General features: G+C 57.0%; 4 protein-coding genes across 4 annotated transcripts; 1 reads left to right on the top strand and 3 right to left on the bottom strand.

Moving 5' to 3' along the window:
* Positions 1 to 2,068: 2,068 nt before the first annotated feature.
* Positions 2,069 to 3,294, bottom strand: ATP5MG (ATP synthase membrane subunit g). The gene is made up of 3 exons (XM_066564441.1): positions 3,159 to 3,294; positions 2,801 to 2,961; positions 2,069 to 2,241 (listed from the first exon to the last, which is right to left on the bottom strand). Exons 1-3 carry the CDS (start codon positions 3,220 to 3,222, stop codon positions 2,143 to 2,145), a joined length of 324 nt encoding a protein of 107 aa, XP_066420538.1. The 5' UTR covers positions 3,223 to 3,294; the 3' UTR covers positions 2,069 to 2,142.
* A 151-nt stretch (positions 3,295 to 3,445) lies between these two features.
* Positions 3,446 to 13,254, bottom strand: UBE4A (ubiquitination factor E4A). Its single transcript, XM_066564440.1, has 20 exons — positions 13,197 to 13,254; positions 12,888 to 13,052; positions 12,602 to 12,778; positions 12,329 to 12,441; positions 11,626 to 11,778; positions 11,378 to 11,537; positions 10,993 to 11,195; positions 10,591 to 10,782; positions 9,435 to 9,768; positions 9,043 to 9,169; positions 7,843 to 8,150; positions 7,166 to 7,298; positions 6,555 to 6,742; positions 6,368 to 6,468; positions 6,127 to 6,240; positions 5,268 to 5,442; positions 4,947 to 5,127; positions 4,600 to 4,747; positions 4,216 to 4,373; positions 3,446 to 4,065 (listed from the first exon to the last, which is right to left on the bottom strand). The coding sequence occupies exons 2-20, from the start codon at positions 13,009 to 13,011 to the stop codon at positions 3,924 to 3,926; spliced, it is 3,231 nt and encodes a 1,076-aa protein (XP_066420537.1). The 5' UTR covers positions 13,012 to 13,052; positions 13,197 to 13,254; the 3' UTR covers positions 3,446 to 3,923.
* A 1,237-nt stretch (positions 13,255 to 14,491) lies between these two features.
* LOC136565719 (G protein-activated inward rectifier potassium channel 4-like) lies at positions 14,492 to 16,827 on the bottom strand. The gene is made up of 3 exons (XM_066564460.1): positions 16,651 to 16,827; positions 15,356 to 16,541; positions 14,492 to 15,009 (listed from the first exon to the last, which is right to left on the bottom strand). The coding sequence occupies exons 1-3, from the start codon at positions 16,825 to 16,827 to the stop codon at positions 14,666 to 14,668; spliced, it is 1,707 nt and encodes a 568-aa protein (XP_066420557.1). The 3' UTR covers positions 14,492 to 14,665.
* A 2,194-nt stretch (positions 16,828 to 19,021) lies between these two features.
* CLDN25 (claudin 25) lies at positions 19,022 to 20,032 on the top strand. The gene has a single exon (XM_066564513.1). The coding sequence runs from the start codon at positions 19,022 to 19,024 to the stop codon at positions 19,694 to 19,696; it is 675 nt and encodes a 224-aa protein (XP_066420610.1). The 3' UTR covers positions 19,697 to 20,032.
* The last annotated feature ends 271 nt before the right edge of the window (positions 20,033 to 20,303 follow it).

The raw sequence follows: 20,303 nt of genomic DNA, 5'->3' as shown, positions 1-20,303 counted from the left end.
TGGGTGCCACCCCCGGGAGGGAGGTGGCGGCGACAGCACCGGGCTGGCAACCCCGTCGCGCACGGCACGGCGAGAACAGGGTTAACATCCAACAAGTGCCCACCGTATTCCATGAGAGCAGCACTGCAAACACACGGATAAGATGTAAATCCCTCTGCCTGGGGACACAAAATACTCATTTTCCTCCGAAGTTCATCAGCTGAGGGCAGGGGAGGAGGGAGGGGCGGCGGGAGGCTGTTTGTCCCCGAGAGGCAGCCGGACACTTCTGGTGTTTGGGAGGACGAACAAGCTGCTGGAGCCCTTTGGGGTCACAGATGCTGCTTCTGCCTGGGGTTCTGCTGTGGCAGCGGGGCTGGGGGGGACTGCTCCCGAGGACTTCCCGTGAGGAGAACTAAAATTCGATGGTTTCTTCGTCTCCAGGGCCAGGAGCATCTTTGAGCTCTCCCATGCTTTACTAGTGCAGCTTGATCCTATCCTCCCACTGAAGCTTTTGCCAGGCCAGTGCTGGAGTGAGCTGCAGCCCCCTGAATGCCCACCTGAGCCTGCTCTGAGAGGGGCACATGCAGACAAGAACAAGTCAGAGGTGAGAGGCAGCTCTTGGAGCCAGATCAGACAGCCTTGCCCTCAGTGAGGTTCTCTTAGGTTCAGAATCCTCCTTCCAGTCAAGCTCACACTTGACATCCCATATGTGATCTCACTCTCCTTGAGGAACATATCCTGCAGAATCTCACACCAGGGCCTGGTCCATTGCCCTCGCTGGTCTCTACCTGCTGGGTGAAGAGTTTGTGATGACAGGAGCAAAAAGCTTGTGGGGAAGAGCAGTTTTGGGGGCCTGCTCAGCCTGAGCATTGGCTGCAGCCCTGGTCAGGTTTGCTGGGGCTGAGCAATCACAAAACTCTGCAGCACCAGGAGGAAGGCTGTGCAAGGCAGGAATGGTGTCCTGGCCAGGCTGGTGGGAGATGCAAGCACGGGACACAGGCTGGGCAGGGGGCTGGAAGCACAGGTCCAGTCAATGCTCCTGTTGCAGACTCCCCCACAGAAGATGAGGAGTTCACTGAGCCTCAGTTTTCCCATCTGTGGCATGGAAGTGACCTGTGACCACCTGTGACCCAGAGCTGCTGGGGCAGGAAGCCTTCTTTTTAACAAGAAAGAAGAAAAGGTCTCCATCCATGCCACAAACAACCTTACCACAAATTGCTTACCACATCTGAAGTGTGTGAGCTCAGCTGCACTCCCTGTCAAAAGCACACAAGGCCTTGTGCTGGGATGAGCTGCTGAGAAGGGCAGTTCTGCTGCAGGGAGAGCAAGTGACATGCTACTGGCACAGCCACCCCAAGACACTAGGGTCACTGAGGGCTGGGGGCCTGTAGGGTCACCGTGTGCACAGCACAACATCCACAGGAGCAAAGGAGCAGCAGGACAACAACTGTATCAACAAGGAGCAATAATGACTAAAACCATCTTCTAAGACAGTAAAAACAGGCTGCTAGCTTCAGAAAATACCTACAAATTATTTTCTGATCATGCCAGAGCACAGGGTACTCACCAGGTTTTGTAGAAAACCCTGCAAGAGCTGGCTGACAATGAGCAAGGTGGTAGAACCCCAGACAGCTCAACCTTTGGCTGGTGGGAGCTGAGGTAACACATGTAAGTAAAAAAGCTCTGCTTACTTACACAGGCTTCCACTGCACCAGTCAGATACCAAACCTGAAGAGCTACGTTTCCTATGGAATAAGCCATGGAAATTGCTTTTGATAATGTAAAAAGTACTGGAATTTGCTTTTGGGTCCCAGTAGCTGATGGGAACTGCATTCAGGAACAAATGGAGTATTTCCCCTTTGCAGCCTCTGTTTGATTTTGGGGCTCTCAGACCTCCCCTGGAGCCACAGTTGGGACACAGTGAATGTCTCAGAGCAAACAGAGCTCTGGTGACCAAAAGTGATGTCACTAAAGCACTCTGGCACCCTTGGGGCTGGCCCTTAGACCCCCCTTGAGGAGCCATCCCTGCCAGCATTGCCCCCAGGCCAGGCTGGCACCTGTCAGAGTACCAGACAAGGATGACAACAGCTCGATCAGCTCCTAGTTTTATTGTTGCAGCCCCCATTACAGATCCAGCACTGCTGGCACTGCTGAGGTGAGTGCTCACACGTTGTACCCGATGATGCCGCGCTTGCCGATGATCTCCCCGATGTAAAACCACATCAGCACCTCCGTAGCCACCAGGCCATTCCTCAGTGCATCCTGAAAGGAAAAAGCCACTGCTCAGATCCCACACTCCCACAACAGCTCCTCCCTCACTCCCACCACCACATCCATGCCCTCCAGCAGCTCTCAAGGTGAAAACCCAGAAAGCGGAACAGAGTGTTTGCTGTGTTCGGCCACCCCTCAACATGTCCCATCGCAGAAATGTTCTACAGCACTAAGCACACCGTCAGCTACTGATTTTGGCTTTTTACAGCCCTTTCAAGGATAATTTCTTAGCCCACACACGGGAAACACGCTAATTTCAAGGCCAACCGATGACACAGCTGATCCAGAAGGCTGGGCTCATTCAGCCACCTCTGGATTCTCCCTTCCCTGGGAGCAGAGGGGAGCAATCACAGCCTAGTCCACGCAGAAAGAATTAAAGCAAATAAAATAAAACACTTTAAACTCTGAGCCCCTGAATTCCATGAGCTTCATGTGCCGTTGAGAACAGTTCCCACTGCTTCCCCAGGCAGGACCAGAGCATGTCCTGGGTGGGTAGGAGGCTCCCGCTGGAGCTGTGTCCCGGCAGTGTCGCATCCCTCCCCGCCGGTACCTTGACAGTGAGCTGCGCCAGGCGGCCGCTCTGGAAGGCCCTGACCAGGCCCTTCATGCTGTCGATGGCCCGCGGAATCTCGGCGGGGGTCGGCGGGGCCAGCTCCACCTTGGCGTAGTACCAGAACGTGGCCAAGCGCGGCTTCGAGTACGTGACGGCAGCTGCGGGAAGGGGAGCGAGTGGACGGTGTTTACCCAGCGGCGGGAGCCCGCGGGGCCTGCCCGGGCCCGGCCCCGCTGCCCTCAGCCCCGCGCCCCATCCCCTCTCCTGCGCTCCCCCCGGCCCGCCGTCGCTCCCCTCACCTCAGCCCGCCCCACGGCAGCCCCGCTCCCTCCCCGTGCCCCGCGCCGCCCCTCACCGCCGATCAGCTCCGGCCCGCGCTGCACCAGCCGCTGCACCAGCCCCTGCGCGGCCTTGGCCATCGCTGCTGCGCGCTCAATGTCACCGCCGCTCACCGCACCGGCGATCGCCACGGGCAGCCCGCCGCGAGGACCCCGGGTCACGTGGGCGGGGCGGGGCGGGGCGGAGCCGCGCCGGATCCGCGGGTTCGAGACCCGCGCCGAGCCCAAACCGCGCCGGTATTCGCACCGAGCCCAAACGGGTTTTTTAGAGCTCCCGGCACCGCCAGACCTCCAGCACCAGCTGTAAGATGATCTCTGTGTTTAATTTCCAACGCCTGCCATTCCCAACACTCACTGGGGAAGTAAACCCTGCTACACCCCTGGCACATAAAAGTCAGAAAAACGCCCCCTCCATTTCACCAAGTGAAAGATGGTTACAGTTTAAACACAGAACAGAGGGAGGCTTTTGGTGTTGCTGGAAAAGAACGTGGCCAACACAAAGAGCAGGTAATAGAGAGCCAGGGCACCACATCATGAGGAGGCTGTGTTCTTCTCCCGTGGCTGAGGCTCGAAGCTGTAGTGCAGTGGGAAGTTGTAGTATTAAAGAGAGTCTTGAAAGGAAAAGAGAGAACGAGGGCTGGCAGGGAAGGTCTGAGGAGAGACTCCAAAGGTGGTGGCAATGCACTAAATGTGGTCATCATTAGGGTGGTAGCTCCAGCCATTACCCCTGCATGGCTGTGATCTTGCCCATGACAGGAGGCTTAGAGATGAGAGCCTGTCTTTTAGTTCAGAGTGTCCTCCAGCTCCTCCTCCTTCTGTTTTTTCCTCTCTGCAAGCCATCTCTGTATCTTCTCTTTTAGCTCTGTGTTTGGTCTGATCTGGTCCATAGTTAGGGGACTCCGATTGAAAGGATCTGTCTGATCACTGAAACAGAAAACATCAAGGAGATTACCTGGACATTCCTGGTGCTAGAGATAAAAAAAAAAAAAAAAAAAAAAGAGAGCCCAGGAAGAGTCACTGGATATGCGAAACAGATTCCCAAAAGTATCAAGGTGAGAGGGCTGTGCTGCACACCTGAGGAGGTGTCGGGCTATGGTCGATCGGTCCACAGTGACACGGGAGGAGGGCAGGATCACGGGGTCTGACATCAGAGTGCTCATGATTGGATCCAGGAATTCATCACAGGCATCTGCGTATGTCTCCTCTTCCTGCTGCTGCCGGTCTGCAAGAGACTAGGGAGCACACGTGGCTCTGAGGGATTCAGCCTCCCCGTTCTTTAAAAACCAGGGAGCATTCACAGCTCTGTGCAGGCAGGGAACCCTCCCAGCTGGACCTTGCACAAAGCTCCACTCCCAGAAATCCAGCTCCACAGCAAAGATGCAGCAATACACGGAGCGAAAAGGACACAGAGAACCAGCTCTATCTCTTTTTGTATGCTGAATTCCCTCCAGTGCTCACCTTGATCCTCTCAGCCAGGTTACTAAAAGACACTATCATGTTGCCAGGCTTGTTAATCTTCTTCAGAACCCGCACGGTCTGGGCAAAGAGCGTTGGTGAGTAGGAGCGGCCGTCCTTGGGGACTGTGGCACAGAAGTTTTCTTCATCCCTGCACCAGGTTACGTGAGAGAAAGGTTTAAGAATCCCCATTTATCAGGGCTGCAAAACAGTCCCCACAGCAGCCACATTCCCATAGCAAAGAACCCAAAGCTAAAGAAAAGCTCGAGTGTAACTAAGCATTTCTCCCCCAGTATCACCAAGATGGCTCCTGCATGGCTCCCAACAAGCTCACTCCCCTCGTCACCTACCCAAGGTTTAGGTAGATGGTGCAGATGTCAGACACTAGCTGCTGTGGCTTGAAGTCGAATTCACTGAAATCTTTCACCTTCAAAGCTCCCATTTTAGGCCCAACCAGATGTTGCAGGAAGTAGTTGAGCATGGAGATGATGCGCTCAGCAAGGAAAGGATGCACAAACAGGGACTTGATTTCTGGAAAGCAAAACAACAGCGTGCAGATTCACAGCAATTCCATCCTCATCTGACCACACTGAAACCAAGTTCCTGCCTGCTCACACCCTGGCAGGGCTCTTCTCTAGGTCCTGGCAGGCAAGAGGGACCATTTTCCCTACCTGAAGTCAGGAAAGCCAGAGTGCCAATGGTTTCATTGGACATGATGTTGTGGAAACGCGCCAGCTGACCAAACATCTGCAGGCTGGACTCCTTCTCGCGGCGAGCCTCGGGGGACAGGCTGTCCCACTCGCCTCGGTCCTTCTCAATCTGCTGAACTTTGATCTTGCTGAGGTACTGCAGGACAGAACACATGGAGTGTTTGGGTGGGTGGCGACAGCAAGGAGGTCCAGAAACACTCAAAACCAGTCAGGCAACATCCATATCACCCATCTTATCTGCTGGCCTTCCAGCAATCAGCTGTCTAGCAGGTAATAGCTCCCCAAAATAGCCCTTTCTAGCAGCAACAGCAGCTCTGAAAGGAGTGGAGAGACATTTAACACACACCAGGGACATGAGAGCACCTGAAATTCCCTTGCAATCCCAAAGGAAAACTGCCTGGAGACAAAAGGTCTTTATTAAGATAAAACACTTGCAGAAAGACCAAGGAGATTTGAGAATCAAAATCCACAGTGATTGTTTAAAGCCTGAGTGTATCCAGATTACGAACAGGCAGATTTCCCAGCGTGCTTCCTGTTGGATCTGAAAAAGCTCTTTTGCTCCTCTTGGTTCTGAGCTGCTTCTTGAACCCAACGGAAGGAAGGGTAACCCACAGACAGGGCCCCAGACCCTTCCTCCAGCCTTCACCCCTTCTTCCTGGGCACTGGCCACTCCATCTTGGGATTGTTTCCTGCATACTACTTACTGCAGAGACTCACCAGGCAGAGCCAGGCAAGCTGGCCCTGTTCTGGAGGTCAGTATTGCACCAAGGAAGTGAGAACTTGTTTACCTGATGGTCATGGAACGTGAACCCAGCCCTACCTGTATGGCTTCATCCAACAGGAAAATGGCATCATTCATGAGCAGGTTAAGGAAGCGCAAGAAGAGAGGGGGATTCATTGCCTCCAGGTTCTCTGAGGCATAATCAGCCAGAGCCTGCAAAGAAAGGAAATAGCAAATTCTGCAGCCCAGCCCCGATGGCAGGACATGGAGCCCACCCATGTGACCCCCACGTGAGCTGCACACCCACATGGCACACTCAGGCATGCATCTCTCGCCTCACCTTTATGCTGTCCCGGTAGGAATCAGTGTCCCACATGTACCTCAGGATGGGATACATGGGACGGCGGTAGTTGAACTTCTGTTCAAACTGGTGTGGGTCACCTGGGCACAAGCCAAAGAACCTTTCAAGTGGACAGTCCCCCACAGGTGCTACACAGGGAACACAACTCTTCCCATACTGTGCTTACCCGTGAACTCGATATCCACGAAGACTTTGATGAGTGCCTCGGCCAGGTGGGCAGCGTGTTGGTAGGAGCAGAACACTCGCTTGCGATGGAACATGCTCGAGACGAGTGGGCTCTGAGCCTGATCCAAGTGAGGCATCACAGCTTCTAACACTTCAGCCAGCTTGGCTCGCAGGTGAGGATTTTTCATCCTGCAAGACAAAACAAAGCAAATCCAGGATGGCATGTCCATGGTGCAGAATGGAGCTGCTCAGGAATCACTCCAGGATCTGTGTTCATACATGCTTGAGTGCCAGATTGCTGCAAACCATCAGTAAAGCCAGCCCTGGGTCAGCAGTCACTTGCATAGACACCATGCCACAGAGGAATCTCAGGCAAAGGGAGAGTGTGGGAACACATATATTTAAGCATGAAATCCTATTTGAACCTTTCATGAAGCCTGTGGCCTCAGGCAGGCCTGTATTCCCTTTGTGCCACTTGCAGGCATATTTCAGCTGTTTCAAAAAGATCAACCTGCTTGCAGCTGCACAGACCAAACCTCAAGACAGCTCTGCAATTTCTACTTGCTTGGTGACCCCAGGAGTTCTGCAACAAGGACCCAGGACTGCACCTACCTCTCCACATCACCCATGAAAACAGTAACAAAGTGAAGGATGTGCTCCAGAGAATCGGCAGAAGTCTCCAAGATGTCATCAGCAAAACGCCGCAGGAAAATGAAGAAGTCGCCCAAATTATCGGCAAAGAACTCTGCAAACAGAGATTGTAGCTGAGCTCCTCCCCAGGCAGCTCACCTTGCCCTTTTCCAGCCTCCCATCCACTCTCCCCTCACCACCCTGATGCTGATTAAGTATTGGTAATTAAAAAGCTGTATTAGAGTCTGCCCAGTCTGACGGCATGACTAACACCTGGGACTCACTTCCCCTCTTCCCTCCCACAAGTCAGGTCACTTCTGGGGTGAATCCAGCATCTGCTGATGACACACTTCTACACAGCCCCCAAGGGAAGAATCCTGAAGCAGGCCCCAGAAAAAAGAGTTTACATATAGAGAAAACACTAAATCAATGTAGAACTTGCCACTTGCAAATGAGTAGGACTTCTAAAAGGTCAGCAGCTTCACCACCCTAAATATGGCCCCTCAAACAGAGAGGGGCCCCCTTCTTCAGCGAGAATATTCTGCACAATGTCGGTGGTGGCACCGTGTCCTACCCTGGACAGGGAAGCACTTGCTCAGGCAGCTCTTGCAGTGCTCATGTATGCAGGTGCTGGCACAGAGCAGCACCCGTGGCCTCACCTGGCACGTAGGCCAGCGCGCTGTGCTCCACCTGCGGCAGCGGGAAGGTCAGCTCCAGCGGCTCGCTGCCCTGGTTCCCCACTGCCAGCTGCACCAGCAGCACTGCCATGGACACCTGCAGGTTCAGGCAGTTCTGCAGCATCTGTGGTTCCGTCATGGCTGTCTTGGTGGACAGATAGATGGTCATCAGGCGCTCAAACTGCTCCCTGAGGCTGTCAGCAGCGGGGCTGGAGCTCTGCTGAGCTTCTCGCCATGCCACTTGCAGGCGGTGAAGGCTTTGGTTTATCTTTACCATCTGGTCGTGCAACCTGCCCGGAAAAGGAGGCAAGGAGGGGCTCAGGAGACAGACAGACAGACATCCTGCCTCACCCATGCAGAAGCTGGTGGGAGACTGTTCTGTGCTGGTGGATTCAGATAATTTTCCGTGGGTACCCTGTCTGGGACTCTGGCAATGGGAAGCCTTGGGGAAAGGCTTGGCAGGGCATGGGAGGGTACAAGACCCTCTGAGGGACCATGGCACCTGCAGAGTGGCCTGGGGACATGGCAGAGCTCCCTTGGGTCACTGAGGTCAGGGATCCAACATGGCCCAGAGACGCTTGCAAGGTGACACTTCAGTTTCCCAGCAACAAGCCACTTGCATAATAACTTTTTTGTCAATGTCTATATTTAGAGAATAAACCAGAAGGGGACTCTGCTTGGATCAGCCATGACCTCACAGTATCTAGGCAACAATTTGCAGAGGGAAGTCGTGCAAAACAGAGTGTTTTAGTGTCCAGAAAATCCTCTCCTGGAAGCTGACAGCTACCTCACATTGCTGTTTCACATACACTCCCAGTGGGCAGGTGCTCTGCTACCTGGATGAGGCTCCTGCCCCAAGGAGAGAGGGAATGGAGCAACCTACAAATATCCAGCACTTGGGTGTGGGTGTCTATAAATAACATGGAGCCTGCAAGACTCCTTTATTAGGATAAAACACTTGCAGAAAGGCCAAGGGGATTTGAGAATCAAAATCCACAATGATTGTTTAAAGCCTGAGTATATCCTGATTAGCAAAAACGTGAGCAAAATTTCTTCCTGCAGTCAGTCAGGCTGAAGTTCAAGCAGCAGCTCAGCTGGCCACCCTGTGTTCAGAGTATTTACTGAAATGTGCATAGCAGTACACAGGTGGAAAACAGCCCCACGGGAAATGAAAGCAAGTACCTGTGAAACCCCAAGTGCAGGGTATACTGTGTGAGCACCAGGTTTTCTGTCACCAGGTTGTAGCTGTTCGCAAACTGTGGCTCTTGCTCGCTCAGAGCAGGGATCAAACATGTTTCTTTTTCCAATCCTGTAAGGAAAAGCATCTCTGCATCAGGTCCTACCCAGCAGTGCTGGTGAGGAGGGGGCTCGAGAGGGTCCCTCCTGAGGACCCAAAAGGGCTCCTGGTGATAGTGGCAGTGTTTTATTTGTACTCAACTCTCCTCTTGTTCCTCTCTAGTCACACTTCTAATTCTCCCTAACCCTAATGGTTTATTGAGAGGGCACTAGTGGGTAAAGCGGAGACTGAGGAGATCCCCTTTCCCATTGCCTTAGTCCCCAAAGCTTAGGTGTACCTTTCATGTGTACGTTCTTGCTCCTCCTCTCCTCTTCATTCAGCTCCTTCAGGGCACAGTAGGTAGGGTTGAAGGTTAGCAGCTTTGGAGATCTGGGTTTGCAGAAGGGCTGGCACAGCTTCAGGAGGGCAGCCCCCAGGTTGAGGAAGAAGGCATCTGAGGCGTACATCTGGAAGAAAATCTCTGGCATCTGGTTAGCCCAAATCTTGGTGCGGCCTGCATTCGCATGGAGGCAGTTTCCCAGCCAGGAGAGGATCCTGTGCTTTGTCTCTGGTGACAACTGCAACAGGTTCTTCAGCATCTGGTAGATCTTCTCATGGAACTGGGCCATGAACTGTTAGAGGAAACAGAACACAGCTGAATGAGTCCTTGGGAGTTGTTCTTTTGCCTCTCTGATATCACTGCTATCAGACCCTTTCCTGCTCCTCAGGATACCCCATGAATCACCCATCACACACAGGTGTTACAAGCAGGTCAGATCCTGGGGCTGGCACAAAACAACAATTAGGGATGTCCTCAAAAGCACAGCTGAGACAATTTGTTCTCATACGGAGTAAATCCAAAATTATTTGCCTATTTTTGACAGCCTGAAAGAACCCTTAAGCAGGAAAGCCCCTCTCAGGGATGACCTCTGCACCCCAGTTCACTCCTGTACTTATATCCTGCATCCTCATGTTTCACTCCTGACCTACTGGAACATTCCTAGGAAGGAATTCCTAGGTATTCCTCTAAGGAAGAAATTTACTTGCATAATGAGAGAGAATGTTGCCTGTCACTTTCTCAACTGGTGAATCAATTAGTGTTTTAATCACAGGACAGGCACTGAAAACTACTCCCTAGTGATTGCAACACCTGAGGTAGATGATCTCCAGGTAGCACCTCAAGTTACTGAGGTCTGCTCCACCAGTCCACCCACCCTTTTTCCAAAAGCTCAGGCAACTTTGTTAAGGCTTGGGTTATAATGACCCAAGACAGCCGGCAAAACTGTTTCCATGCTCCAGCAGGAGAATTCAAAGCAGTTTTGGGACGTGCCTAGTTGCAAGGCAGGCTATTCCTGAACCAGCAGTGGAACTCAAGCCCTGATACCATGTTTTGAATCCCCAAGCAATGAGAGGCCACTAACACCACAGAAGCAGAACTGCCCTGCTTCTCCCACCTGATGGATGTTGGATTCCTGCACTTTAATCTCCTGTGGGCTGGATCGGGATGGATTCAGAAAGTAGCCATGGTTCTCCACCACGCCAGGGGTCTTCAACAAGCAGGAGATATTTAGAATGGCACCAAGCAAAGTCTTCTGGTACATCTGTCCATTGCTGGGATCCTTGGGCTGGATGTAGCCTGCAAAAACCTGGGGAACACATCAGGACATGCTGACAGTTGTCCAAAATCCTAGCAAAAAACCCTAGCAAACTGATGGGTTTGTGACAGGCTATGAGAAGGGAGAGGAGGGGTATGACTACATTGGGTGTTGTTACACCACACTGCTGGTTTGACCTCTGCAGATCAGGTCTTGTTCATGTGCCCCTGCAAAACCTCCTGCCTAAGCCAGGGTACCCACCTTGGCTATGTCCTTCTGCTTTGTGAAGTACAGGAGCACATCGAGGTATGTGTACAGCAGGATCTGGCAGAGGTCCAGGTCCTTGATTCTCCCCAGCAGAATGTCAAACACGGGAACCATGACCTCCCCAAATGTGCGCACCTCCTCATCCATCGTTAAGGCCTCTATGACCTCCTCAAGGAACTCAGTCATGTCTTCAAACTCTGGCAGGAGACACAAGGCTCTTACTCACAGTGCTCCAACAGCCAAACCGACCCAAACACAGCCCCCCTTTTGGCAGCAAGGGGAGGCAAAGCTTCACCCAACCCCTGGATGCTGCAGGGCAGCCTCGCAGCACCGAGGCAGTGGCACAGTGAGCACTGTGGCACAGCCCAGCTGCACTTACGTGCCCCCCTCAGTGTCTCCAGCAGCAGGTCCACCAGCTGCTCGTACACGTTCTGGTTGACGTAGATCTCGGGGGTGAGGAGCACGGTGCGGGTGTTGGACACCGTCAGGTTGCGGCAGCGCACGGCAAAGGGCAGCAGGTTCTCGGGGACCTTGGTGATCTGACAGGGAGAACAAGGCAGCTCCAGCTGGGGCACCGCAGCTCCAGCTGGGGCACTGCAGAGCAGGGGACAGAGCTGCCTGGCCCACCTCCTCGCGGGCCCTGCGGAAGCAGGCGTAGAGGTAGCGCAGGATCTGCCTCTCCCCGGCGTCACGGTCGGCTGACAGGTTCTGGCTGCTGGCACAGGTCATGTGGATCAGGTGGCTCCCGGGCTCCGGCAGCAGCAGGCGGGTGAACAGGGCCTGGGCACCAGCAAGGACAGGGCACAGTGACACAGCCCAGCACAAAGCTGATCTCTCCAGAGGAGGAAGCTCCACACCACACAGCCTAATTGGCTCCTGCTGGGAAGAGCACTCCCTGTCCCTCATTAAGTATCCTCAGCTGCTTCTGGCCTGAGCAAACCCTCCAGTCCCTCAGGGAACAACGCTACCCCCACCAGAAACCATTTCCACTGAAATCCTCAGCAGGAACAACTGATACAACTGCAAATGAAGATGAGAGTGTGCGTAGACACTGTTGACTGAATTCTTTGGTTTTTCTTCCCTTTCCCACCCACACAAACCTACAGGGCAGCGAACTCCTGCAGCTTCCAGGAGGAAGGGCTGGATTCTCCAAATTCTACACTTTTCTCAGTCTCATATCCCAAAAATCTCATGGGCTTTTCCAGCAAAACAATAAGTGGCAGCTTTGTGCCAGGTTTTGGAAAAGGATTTGGGATATCGTATGTACTTTCTGAGGAAACAAACTCAATCCAGAGGCCAAAACCTGCAGATGGCCCCAGGCAGTCCCTACCTGCTCCACATTGTCCATGTCCAGCCAGTCCTGGTCATCCAGGTCTGCGGCCATCTCCTCCAGGTACACACAGCGTGCCGGGATCCCATTCCCACTCTTCATGCTGGGGTCACCTGGGAAGGGCAGAGGGACCTGTTCTGTTCCACCTGCAGGCAGGACTGTCCCCAGCATAGCCCCAGCACCCGGCACTGTCCCCTCCCAGCTGTCCCCTCCCCTGTCAGAGCTGCCCCAGGCTGTACCACACCCCGCCAAACCAGGGCTTCCTGGGCTCACTGTTGTCCAGGGTGATGAGGAAGATCCTCTGGATCATGTGGTTGATGTTGAGCTGCTCGCAGAGCTCTCGCTGCGAGCGGAACGAGCGGCTGATCTCGGCCACCGAATAGTCGCAGTCGTCCAGGCTCTCGGAGACACTGTTGTCGGAGTCATCCTGGCTGATGGACGTCTCCTCGCCTGCACGACAGAGCCCTAAGCGTCTCGGGGGACAGCCCTGTCCGAGCGGACCGCCTCGCCCCCTCCCCAGGGCCAGCCCCTGCCCCAGCGCCAGCCTCGACCTCCGCACCTGTCAGCTGCCGCAGCTGCTGCTGCTTCTGGATGGCGGCGAAGTGCTTGGCGGCAGCGACGGAGCCGAAGAGGGCGGCGAAGGGGTTGCTGGAGATGCTGTTGTTGTTCTCCTGGTCGGTCATCTCCCCTCAGGGCCGCGCCATACGGGTGAGCCGGGGCAAGGCTGCGGGGAGGGCCGCCGTCAGGGCCCGAGCCCGCTCCCCCCCCCCCCGGGCACGGCGGGCTCGTCCCGCTCGGTGCGGGGGCTCTGGTTCCAGCCCACTCCTGTTCCGGTGCCAACCCGGCCCTGCTCCAGCTCCGCTCCCACCTGGGCCGCCGCCGGAGAGGTCTGCGCGTCACCGCGTCGCACAACGATTTACGTCACCGCGACGCGCCGGAAGTGAAGTACGGGAGGGGCGGGATTTAGGGAGCTCGGGCGGGAGCGGCGGCAGCGACTCCTGGCGGCCGGGACGGGGAACGACACCTGAGGCCCGCGGGGACGGGAATAGTGGGAATGGGGAAGGGAATAATGGGAATAATGGGAATGGGGACGGGAATAATGGGAATAGGAATGGGAACGGGAATAATGGGAATGGGGATGGTGATGGGAATGGGAATAATAGGAGTGGGAATGGAAGTGGAACAGGACAGGGAATGGGACAGGGACATGAATCCAGCCCAGCTTGGTGGGACCCAAGCGCGTCCCATGCTGTGAAACATGATTGTGTGTGTGATAACCCAGTTTGTGTTTGTTATTCGCTCAGTGGCCTGTATGTGAATATTAATGATACGTAAATCAACTGCTTAATAGGCAAATCACAATTTTATGTTGGATCAATGTGCATATTGACCCTTATTAACTTTGCACCTACAAACACTTGTTTGTGGCCTTTTTTTTTTTTTTTAACTTTTTCTTGTGCAGGGAGTTTTATGTTTGTAGGGGGTTTGGGGCTGCAGGGGGTGCGGGGTAGGGACAGTGATGTACATGTTTATATTACATCCCCATGCATCCCTCCTGTGCTGGGCTGACCTTGGCCCCTGGACCTCCCCAGCTGCTCCATCCCTCCCCTCACACCCTTCTGGGCAGGACAGATTTGAGGTGAGGTCAGAAAATACCCTGCCCAAGACTCTGTGGGGAGATAAAAGGTAGGTTGATAGACAAGAGGCAAAGGTGGACAAAAGGGGTTAAATCCAAGGTGTTATTCTGCAACCCCCTGAGGCAAAGCTGACTGGGGACTACAGGGAGGCTCCTCAGCCCAGCCAGACCCTGCATACACAGATTTTATTGATTTTTTTCAGTCCAGGCCCCTGGCTCAGGCACTGCCCTGCCAGGTGCTGCAGGTGACTCCAGTGGTGTCATTCCTCCTGTGACAATATTAATTTAATTCTACTACACCATGTCCAGCCTCTCACAGCACCAGCCCGCTGCAATGTTTCCCTGCTGGGGGAGTCCTGGGGCAGGGACTGGGGGCAGTTTGGGGTACTGGGGGGCTGTGTCAGGGTCCACGAGGTGGTGCAGGACTGAGCCCATGGCGCTGGAGGGCTCTGGGCTTTGCCTCTTCTTTGCCCAGACCCTGAGGGCCCCCCCAGAACAAACGTGGCTGACAGTTGGGTGATTTTGTGATGAACAGCCTTTACTCACCCGCCTGCCTCGTATTCCTTGTTACAAAAGAACAACTTAACAAAAAGAATTAAAGACTGCCCTGTGGCTGCAGCTGGGGGAGCGGGGGGCGTTCAGCCCCACAGAGCAGGGTGGGCTATGGCACTGTTGGCGTGGGGCACCGGGCCCGGGGGGGCTCAGGCGGGGCAGTCCCGCTGCGCTGGCTCGTCCCGGCCGCCCTGGGCCGCGCTCCCGGGGATGCTCAGCCCCAGCAGCGCGTCCTCGCCGGGCCCTGGCAGCGCGCACGGCTGCACCAGCTGGTCCCAGTACAGGCTGAGCGTGGAGTGCTCCTGCTGCTCCAGCTCCCGCAGCTCCTGCAGCTCCTTGGCGCTGGCTGCTGGCGTCTGCACCTCAAAGGTCATCTCAAAGCGGCTGTAGTCCACCTGGAAGGCGCCTTTCTCCAGGGACATGCAGGGCTCGAAGCGGTATCCCCAGAGGATCTCGTCCTCCGTGTAGGAGGTGCGGGCTTGGCACGTCATTCCTGCAGCAAGAACATGGCTGTGCTGTGCCGGGTGCCACAATGAGCCCCCTGAGCCTGCAGGGTGAGGGGCTTCCAGCCCTCTGTCACCCACAGCGAGGGGCTTCCAGCCCTGCGTCACCCACAGCGAGGGGCTTCCAGCCCTGCGTCACCCACAGCGAGGGGCTTCCAGCCCTGCATCACCCACAGCGAGGGCCTTCCAGCCCTGCATCACCCACGGCCCACTGGAGACACACAGGACCCTGAGCCTCTCTTGCTCAGATGTCACTCCTGGGCCCGGGTTTGCCCGGCATCTCCAGGAGCCCAGGGGAGCCCCCTCTCTCCACCCTGACTCCTCGATACCACTTGCCTGTGGCTTCCACGATGCCCTCGAGGATGATGATGATTTCAAACTGCTCCCGGCGCAGTGACTCGGCTGACATGTCCCAGAAAGGGCTGTGGCGGTTGATGACGTGGCAGATGATCTGGGGCTCCACCAGGAACAGACGGTCCTCGCCCGTGTCATAGCCCAGGTTCAGCTCCGACTGCTCCAAGGGGATGAACTCCCCCTCGGCCGTCTGGCGGGACTTGATCAGCTTTGCCCGGATCTTGGCATCCACCATGTGGCTTTCTCGCAGGTCCCCCACACGAAACATCAGGCAGAGCTTCTCATCCCGGAGGGAGATGACGCAGTTCTTGCTGAAGATGAGGGTCTGGGCGCGCTTCTTGGGTCGGGAGATCTTGACGAACATGCAGCCGACCATCATGGCATCGATCATGGAGCCCACGATGGACTGGGCGATCAGCAGGATGACGCCCTCGGCGCAGTTGGCCGTCACCATCCGCGTGCCGTAGCCGATGGTCCGCTGGCTCTCCACTGAGAGCAGCAGGGCGGAGACGAAGCCGTCCACGTTCTCGATGCATGCCTGCCACTCGGGATCGCCCTGGTGCCACACGTCGCCACGCACCCAGGCGTCCAGGAAGTAGATGAAGCCAAAGACCACCCAGGTGACGACATAGCACATCATGAAGACAAAGAGGAACCAGCGGTACTTGAGGTCTACGATGGTGGTGAAGATGTCCGAGAGGAACCTCTTCTTGTCCTGGATGTTGCCCAGATTCACCTGGCACTTGCCCACTTTTGTCACGTAGCGCTGCCGCTGCCGCCGGCCGGCCTGGGCCATGGGGCTGTCCTCCTCCAGCAGCTTGCAGCGCCGGCCCTGCAGCCCCTCCGGGGTGGGAGCGGTGGAGCTGCGGGCGGAGGTCTTGCCGCGGGACGAGTTGGGGATGTTGGCCACGCTCAGGGCGTGCAGCGGGTAGAAGCGGGCAGCCGCCTCTTGCGGGGCGGGCGGCGGGCACCAGGACGGGCGGCCGCGGTGCTGCTGGGTGCTGAGGCTCCCGCGGCTCGGCGGCAGGGACGGCTCACCGGGGACAAAGCCGCCGTGACGGGGTGCGGATGGGTAGTTTGGCATGGCGGCGCCTCTCTTGGCAGTGGCGGCGGCCGCTACCTGCCCGCCGTCTTCCACCGGAGCCCCGGGGGCGGCCGGCAGATCGGGCTGCGGGGGGGAAAGGAGCCCGTCGGTGAGAAATCGCCTCCGACAGGAACCGCGAGCACCCGGCGGCACCGCGTGCCGAGGATGCCCCGGAGCCTGGGGCGAGCCATACCTTCTGCGGGAAGGTGCCGTAGCGGCTGGTGTCGGCGGGCGGCCGGGGCAGGTAGGCCAGCATGTGCTTGGCCGTGGGGGTCTGCGCCGGGGGGATGGAGTTGCTGCGGCCGCGGGGCTCCTCGGGGGGCAGCCAGCCGCCGGCGCCGCCGCTGTTGCGGGCGTAGGGCAGCACCATGGCGGCGCCGGGGCGGCGGCTCAGCCCCGGGCTGGGCGCGAGGTCCTGCCGGGGGGAGACAAGCGGGAGTTACTTCGGACAGGAAAGCGGCTTGGGGCTCCGGCCCCGCTCCGCATCCCCAGGGGCCAGGGTCTGGGGGAGCGCCCCTTGCCCAGCAACGCTTGTCCCAGCTCCGGAGCGGTGCCGGGGTGCCTGCGGGCTGGCTCCAGATGGCTAAGCCCATTAAGGGCCATAATTGTATTGCAAGGCCGGGGAAGGAGGCACTTGTCTCCGGTAGGAAGCAGCCCCGGCAGCCGGCAAGCTCCGAGTGAGCGCCTACGGCACTGTCCCACGGTTGTTCCAGGCCGTGGCGGTAGCTGTGGGTTCTCTGAGAAGCTCCGAGCAGAAATGGATGGCCCCTAGGTGGGGAGGAAGGACAGCCTGTGAGAGAGAGGCAGGTCCCACAGCCGGGCTCCTCGGGACAGGCTGAGCCCAGCCGGTGCCCATGGGGAGACGCGATGGGAGCTCATGGCCCTGGAAACGCAACCCGGAGCGCAGCGACCTGCGGGGGTAGGGGTGGGGATGGGGTGGGAGTGTTGGCGCTCTGCCTCCCTCGAGCATCCCCTGCCACTGCAGAGCAGCGGCACCAGCGGTCCTCAGTGCGGCGATGGAGATGTCAGTGTCCGGACCAACCTGCCGGCTCCCCGGACCCCAGGAGACACCCACCTCATGTCCAGGCAGAGCGGCTGCCGGCCCGACAGGCGTCGTTCTCGGCTTGTGGCTCCCGCTGCGCCCCGGCCACTGCCGGGCATCTTCCCACCGGTTGTGGACGGGAATCCTCGGCCCGGCTGTACCACCGCGGCCAGTGGGAGGGAAAGAAGGACTGGGAGCTCGGCGGCGGCCGCCAATCCTGCTCCAGCGGCAGAAGGTCACCCGTTAATCTGTCTCAATGACAGGCACAATTACCTTGAGACGATTTAATCGGAAGGAGCAGGTGCCCCAATGCCTGGGGGAAGGAGCAGGAGGGGTTTCCCAGCGGATTTCCCTGCTCTTGCCGTTGGGATGATGCTCCCTGTCTGCTCTTGGGAACGGGATGGTCAGCAAGGGCTGGAAAACATCCCCTCTCTCCTGGCTGGTCTGTGCTTCTATGCTGAACGTGCTCCGTGCTCCCTCTCTGCAGGAGCCCCCTGCAAAGATCCTCCCGACACTCACCAGGGCTGGACCCCGGGACCAGCAGGACTCAGTAATTTCCAGTCTGGCTCCCGATACAGATAAGAAAGACGGCGGATGAAGGAGAGATTAGTCGCTAATCTCCCCGGGAAGATGAATCTGCAAGCTGGACCCCGCGGAGGCAGTGCATGTGGGGGAGGATGGGGGCCGAGTGCCAGCACAAACTTGGGATTTTCCTGATGCTTCTTTTCATCCGTTTCATAGAATCCCAGAACGGTTTGGGTTGGAGAGGGTCTTACAGATCGGTCCAGCTCCAGACCCTGCCACAGGAACACCTTCCACCAGACCAAGCTGATGTACATGGGTTTTCCCAGCTTTGTGCTTGCATCAGTGTCTCCTATCAGGACAACACGAGTCTCATCTGTTGGTGAAGTGCTGGGTGCAGGACAGGGGGATCAATGCCCACCTGTGAGAAGGGCCCATCTGAAACCTGCTTCCTCCCTTGAACATCCCCATTCTCAACGCAGCCCTCAAGGCTCCTTTGCATATTTAATTAACGACCTAATGAGGATCAGGGCCACCGACTCCTGAGAAAAGCCCAATACTTTTCTACCTCTCTGCTGCCTTGCATCTTGTGCTACGGTGCCAGCCGTGTCCCACCGAGGCTGGAACTGCTGCTGCCGAGAATCGCTGTCCCTGCCAAGGCTCTCGCTCCGGGGTGGCCAAGGCTCGGAGGATTTGCCTGCTTTGGCTTAACCCTCTTGGGCACGGCGAGGCAGCGGCGGGACCCAGCCCGGAGTTACCGCGGGGATGCACCCGGCTTTTCCTGCTGAGCCGGGCTCTCCTTTTAGCATGGAAAAACCAACAACAGCTGAAAAACGACCGTGGCCACACCCCGGCGTTGGAGGAACAGGCTTGAATTCGCCCTCCCCGGGCGGCAGACGCGGCCGGCGGCCGGGCGGACGCAGCTCCACAAGCGTTAATGCCCGCGGCCGCCGCTCAGGGCGGCTAATCCGGGCCCGCAGGTTAGCGGGGCGGCGACGGCATGGCCGGGGGCTGGGGGGCAAAGGCGCAGGGCGGGGGGATGCTGCTGGCTCTCCTCGGATGGATCAGCTCCTGCGTCACCACCTTCGTGCCGCTCTGGAAGAACCTCAACCTGGACCTGAACGAGCTGGAGGTCTGGAACATGGGGCTCTGGCAGGTCTGCATCACCCAGGAGGAGGGGGTGGTTGAATGCCAAGCCCACGGCTCCTTCCTGGCTCTGCCCCCCGAGCTGCGCATCTCTCGCCTCCTGATGTGCCTCTCCAACGGGCTGGGGCTGCTGGGCTGCCTCCTGGCTGCCCTGGGGCTGGAGGGCTGGAGAACCTGCGAGGACAAACCCGGGCGAAAGCGGCAGCTCCTGCTTGGTGGGGGAGCGACGCTGGGCCTGGCAGGGATCACCACCCTGGTGCCGGTCTCCTGGGTCGCCTACAACACCGTCCTCGACTTCTGGGACGAGACTGTCCCCGACATCGTGCCCAGGTGGGAGTTTGGGGAGGCCACCTTCCTGGGGTGGTTTGCTGGAGCCTTCCTGGCCGCTGGAGGACTGCTCCTCGCCTGCAGCGCCCGCGCCACGAGCACCGACACGCCGCTGGCCCCCGCCTGCCACCAGGGCCCTGCTGCCCCGGGGCTGCCCAGGGGGCACCACCTGCACCCCAAAAATGCAGACTTGGTCATCTAGGCCCTCAGGGTGCTGTGCCCTGTGCACCTCGTGGCTCTTCCCCTGGCAGGGAGGCTCCTGCTTGTTTCACAGGATGATTTGCTAATTGCTACGGTAGCTCTGCAGGTTTCTCTCCTTCCTCTGCGTGTCTGCTTCACTTTTTCTCTGTTAAGGAGCAGCAGATTTCCCTGCAGCACTCACCAAGCAAGCATGGGAAGGCAACAAGCAGCGGGCAGCACTTTGTACTGCTGGTGACACCGTGGTACCATCGCTGATGGGTGACACTGCGTTAGCATCCCTGGCGAGGCCCCCATAGCCAAGTCTGTCGTGGCTAATGCTGTGCCCCAGTGCAGCAGCTCTTTCCTTGCATGTCTGTGTTGCTCTGAAATATTTGCAATAAATTGTCATGTCCGTTGGCAGTATGTCTGTGCTCTGAACATGCAGCTGTATCTTTGAGAGGTGGGATGCAGGGTGGGAGCTCCAAGGGGCAGCACTGCTGCTGCAGCTATGGTTTGGTCAGTCCAGAAAAGATTGGAGGAAAAGAGAGAAAAATAGAAAACAAGGGGGAAGGAGGAAAATGAGACAAAGCAGCACCAAGTTCTACTCCTGCTGCAAAGGTGGGATGGCA

This window comes from Molothrus aeneus, chromosome 22 (assembly GCF_037042795.1).
Source record: "Molothrus aeneus isolate 106 chromosome 22, BPBGC_Maene_1.0, whole genome shotgun sequence".
Taxonomy (NCBI): Eukaryota; Metazoa; Chordata; class Aves; order Passeriformes; family Icteridae; genus Molothrus; species Molothrus aeneus.
The sequence above is the reverse complement of the archived record's forward strand: the minus strand, read 5'-3'. Positions and strand labels throughout refer to the sequence as shown.